Below are 4,696 nucleotides of genomic sequence, written 5' to 3'. Positions count from 1 at the left end.
CATTGGAACCCCATCATCAAGTAACCAGTCAGCTCAGGACGCTTACCTGTATTCCCAGCGAGACATAGACGAAATTGCTAAAAATGTGCACACGTACCAGCCCTTTAATGTGCACCCCGCTGGTAGTTGGGTCATTGGAACCATATCATCAGGTAACCAGTCAGCTCAGGACGCTTAGCTGTATTCCCAGCGAGACATAGACGAAATTGCTAAAAATGTGCACACCAGCCCTTTAATGTGCACCCCGCTGGTAGTTGGGTCATTGGAACCATATCATCAAGTAACCAGTCAGCTCAGGACGCTTAGCTGTATTCCCAGCGAGACATAGACTAAATTGCTAAAAATGTGCACACCAGCCCTTTAATGTGCACCCCGCTGGTAGTTGGGTCATTGGAACCATATCATCAAGCAACCAGTGAGCTCAGGACGCTTAGCTGTATTCCCAGCGAGACATAGACGAAATTGCTAAAAATGTGCACACCAGTCCTTTAATGTGCACCCCGCTGGTAGTTGGGTTATTGGAACCGTATCATCAAGTAATCAGTCAGCTTAGAACGCTTCGCTGTGTTCCCAACGCGACATAGACGAAAGTTCTAAAAATGTGTACACCAGCCCTTTAATGTGCTCCCCGTTGGTAGTTGGGTCATTGGAACCATATCATCAAGTAGCCAGTCAGCTCAGGACGCTTTGCTGTATTCCCAGCGAGACATAGACGAAATTGCTAAAAACGTGCACACCACCCCTTCAAACTGCACCATGTGCACTTTTCAGATGGCTGCGCAGGAAATACAACAAAGCGGTTCCTCCCACGGTCTAGTTTTTTCGTCATCAATAAATAGATACCGTGTCCATCCCACATATGAGGGTGAGTGCACTCACCATATTCCTCATGGCTTGAGCGTCGTCAATAGGCTTCGCGTTACTGAAGGCCTCACGTGTGAGTGCCTTCATAATTTGCGCAAGCCTCGCATGGGTCATTTGACCTCATTTCTGAGTGCACTCATAGTGACCTCACACCCCTCAGGCCTCACCAGTGACTTCGCTCACACAGACCTGGCGCCCCTAAGACCTCATGAGTGGACTCACAGGAGACCTCGTAAGGGGCAAAACCTCATGAGTGCACTCACGGATGGCCTCATCGGGGGCTTGCCCTCACTCACCCTCACCTCAAGGGCGTGAGGTGAGGGGCCCTCATGAGGGCCCTCATGAGTGAGTTCGCCCAGCTATGGTGTCAGTAAGATAGCTCTTAAAGGGTCCCTGACCAGTCACCACGCCTTACCTTGGGTCTTTGTTATTATTGAAGTACATACAGTCCCCATGAACCACGCGAGGTGTCACGAGTCAACGGTGAAGAAAGCAACTAAAACCACGGCCCTGAAAATTGGTTCCGGTTTTCCCCCTCAACTCGGCAGATCTCGAGCCTGCTGCAAGAGTTCTTCGATGCAGGCTTCCATGGTGTGACGTCGAGACGTACTTGACTGCACTCTCGTCACAGCGAACCCAACGCAGGGAAAATTACTCTCGCACCCATTCGTGTTTGTTGTGTTTGTTACTCTGACCAAATGGCTGCCGAAGGGAGCGATCTTCTCGACAACCTGTCTTCGAAGGAAAGGCAAATTTTGTTACGGGCGGCGGAATTTGGAAGCCTCGCCTTCGAAACGTCGCCGGCTCCGCGAGCTCAACGGGACGAACATGTTGACGCGGCAGCGTGCGGGAGCAGCAGCCGCCTGAATTCCACAGATTGGTAAATAATGGCTGGCAATTCATTATCATATAGCGCAAGAAACGGATGATTCGACGGATTCTCTAAGCACCTCTCGGTTACAGGTGCCGTTGTGGGTCATGCGTCGCCATGCCCACTGAAGAAGAGTGCCTCTGCTGTAAGGAACTCCAGGGCACCGCTGAACCACTGAGCTTCTCGTGTATCACGGAGCACGAAGATTTCAAATTGTTATGCCTCAACCAAACCGTGCTTAAGGTGGCGTACTTTGAACTTCGGGGCCAGCGGGAACCGATGAGCGCACATATTCACAAGTAAGCATGATTCCAACTTTACGACCACGTTTGTTTCTGGTTATGATGTGTCCAATACCAAAGTGGCATTACATTTCTTTTCTCATTCTGTGTATCATTGCAGGAGATACCGATACACAGCATACCGCCAGTTCGCGAGGTGGGTGTGGCACAAGCTTGGAAAAAACAAGCGCATGGTGATTCCAGCTTGTGCTGTGAACACCATTCGCGAAGCCTTTCCATCAGAGTCAAGGACAGGCTTCAGATATGCAAGGTACTAAGCAAGGTGTGTATGTCGGTACAGTTTCTTGTCTAGCCAGTGTACCCTGCCGGGTACAGGGCAGTAATAGCAGCTATCAAAGGCATTGTTGATGTTTGTAACGTGTCGTACTGTAAAACCCTTAAATTTCGCGCTCCTTATTTTTCGCGAATGGGCCATTGGGGTAGTTTCACGACCGCTGAATTTCGCGAATTTCGTATTTTTCACTGTGTATCCTGTGTACATTAAAATTTTCGCGAAGTTCTTCAATTTGCGAAATTAGCAAAAATTAATGGCGCGCGGAAATAAAGGGTTTTACAGGAAGTGCTGCATTGCACAAAAAAAATAGCCGGTGTCAAGCTACTAATTCTTGACAGTATGCTCCCAACCAGGCACTAAAACTGGAACAAGACCACCACGTGATGACACTGGATGATGGACTGCTACAAGTGTGCTGCAGTCATGGCAAGAACTGTTTGCAGTGTGCTCGTAAAGCAGTGTTGGGGATTGGACTGGTACAAATTGGAGTCAAATCTGAACAGGAATGATGGTAGAGCAAAATGAAATCGGGGCTGGATTTAAAATTGTAATGACATTGTATTTTAGCTACTAGTGATTCGGTGGAGAGTACGGATTGCTTACGCTGGAAGGGACATTAAGCCGTGTGTGAGATTTCACGTGCGTTAAAGAACCCTGAGGTGGGCAAAATTAATCCACAGACTGACCACTGTGGCGTCGCTCATGATCATAGTTGTCTCGCGGCATAAACCCCGAAATATTATTATTTTAGCTACCAGGAGGGCTTACCTGGTTTAGGCGCGGAATGTTGATAACAGAATGCCAACCCGCCCGAGGTTTGAACCTTGTCGAACAGGCTAGCAATTCGGTGACTGGTAGGGGTTCTTTACACATGACGTGTCCAGGAGGGATGCTAAATGCTGTTTCCAGTGTGCATACACACACACGCTATAATAAAGGAAACCTCAGGTGGGCAAAATTAATTCACAGACGTGCTATGGCGTCACTGATAGTCATAGTTGTCCCGTGGTGTGAAACCCAAATTATTATAATTTTACAGAACGCAGTCTGCGAAGGTCTGTTCTCATGTTAAAAACTGGCACGAGGGCGAAATTATCCACTGGTTGACCACTGCCGTGAAGCTCATGATCATGGTTGTCATGCGATGTAAAGCCACAAAATAGTTAAAAATTGATGGAACCCAATAGCTGGAGAGCAGTAGTCAGCGAGACCACGTTGAGAGCTTTCATTTGCTAAGTGAACTCGGAAGCCGCAATTTTAAAATTAGGACTTCAGTCATATGTGCAGATTCATATCCTCAACACTGCTCTTGGATGTGTGGCCAAGGCGTGTGTCCCCAATCTACTCAATCTCTGGCGAAGAAGTGAGCATCATAAAACTACAACATGAAGACTCTACAACAACCAGATGCTTCAATCCACGTTGTTGGTGCATCTTCCATGGGCACGCAACTGATTACAGATGTGGCTGATTGCAGTGCTTTGCCAGACTGCAGTTATGGGACAACAGTGACAAAAATAAAAGGTTCCTTTGAATGAAATGCAGAGTGCAACTGTGTGTCGGTGTGACTGGGTGCAGTGATGCAGTATTTCACGTTAGAACGCTTATGCAGAGCATCAAGGACTTGCTCGTTAATAAGTAGGCCTTCTCCAGCCTGAAGAAGCACTTCTATGCCCACAGCTCCATGTCATGCTCATTCACGCAAGATGTGGATTGACATACCAGGTAAATTGTGGTGTACTGCTTGCCTATTACGCCAGCTTGTTTCTTCATTATCTACCTATGCCCATGTGTATGCCCGACTAATATGAAAATGAAACATAAAGCAGACTTCATACATTCAAACATGCAAAACCTCTCAACTGGCTCATCACCTATTTGTTCAGGCAGGTAACAAGTACAACAAAGCAAGGCAAACGTAATTTTTCATTTTATGATGGTGAGAAGAAAAGGGCCAAATATGGTTTGTGCCACAAACTTCGTGTCACATTACACCTAACTCCATGGCCATGGTGTATTGTAATAGCACATTACAGAAAATGCACAAAATGAACACAGGTGCATCAGACCATGTCCAAATATCCACAAGAATTTTATACAAAATGAAGTACTAGCGATTACAAAGTACAGCTGCCTTCTCGCATGTAACAACAAAAGTGAAGCCCATCACCTTTGTCACCACTATTGCGACATCATATGTGGCAGATTTCACAAAAATGCTACAATGAAACATAATGACTGTGCAAAATTATTACGTGCCAGGCTTGTACATACTGAGTAACTACATTACTTTTCACCAATTACTTTGATCAGTATGTTATTAGGGCTTCAGGAGATTAGTTTTTCCAGTTTTTGTGCTCCTAAGAGACCTTGGTAAAATTTTGA

The 4,696-nt window shown here is 46.5% G+C and overlaps 1 protein-coding gene across 1 annotated transcript; it reads left to right on the top strand.

Annotated features, from left to right (window-relative positions):
• Positions 1-1,562: 1,562 nt before the first annotated feature.
• Positions 1,563-2,769, top strand: LOC135384455 (P2X purinoceptor 7-like). The gene is made up of 4 exons (XM_064613656.1): positions 1,563-1,744; positions 1,828-2,034; positions 2,138-2,299; positions 2,665-2,769. The coding sequence occupies exons 1-3, from the start codon at positions 1,563-1,565 to the stop codon at positions 2,292-2,294; spliced, it is 546 nt and encodes a 181-aa protein (XP_064469726.1). The 3' UTR covers positions 2,295-2,299; positions 2,665-2,769.
• The last annotated feature ends 1,927 nt before the right edge of the window (positions 2,770-4,696 follow it).

Source organism: Ornithodoros turicata, chromosome 2 (genome assembly GCF_037126465.1).
Source record: "Ornithodoros turicata isolate Travis chromosome 2, ASM3712646v1, whole genome shotgun sequence".
Classification (NCBI taxonomy): Eukaryota; Metazoa; Arthropoda; class Arachnida; order Ixodida; family Argasidae; genus Ornithodoros; species Ornithodoros turicata.
This window is presented reverse-complemented; position numbering and strand designations above follow the sequence as displayed.

What these genes read in the sequence shown, in the direction of transcription:
- LOC135384455 (XM_064613656.1), top strand. Translation starts at nt 1,563, where the DNA reads ATGGCTGCCGAAGGGAGCGATCTTCTCGACAACCTGTCTTCGAAGGAA. An exon ending in CGCCTGAATTCCACAGATTG is followed by an intron (nt 1,745 to 1,827) that starts GTAAATAATGGC and finishes TCTCGGTTACAG; the next exon opens with GTGCCGTTGTGGGTCATGCG. An exon ending in ATGAGCGCACATATTCACAA is followed by an intron (nt 2,035 to 2,137) that starts GTAAGCATGATT and finishes GTATCATTGCAG; the next exon opens with GAGATACCGATACACAGCAT.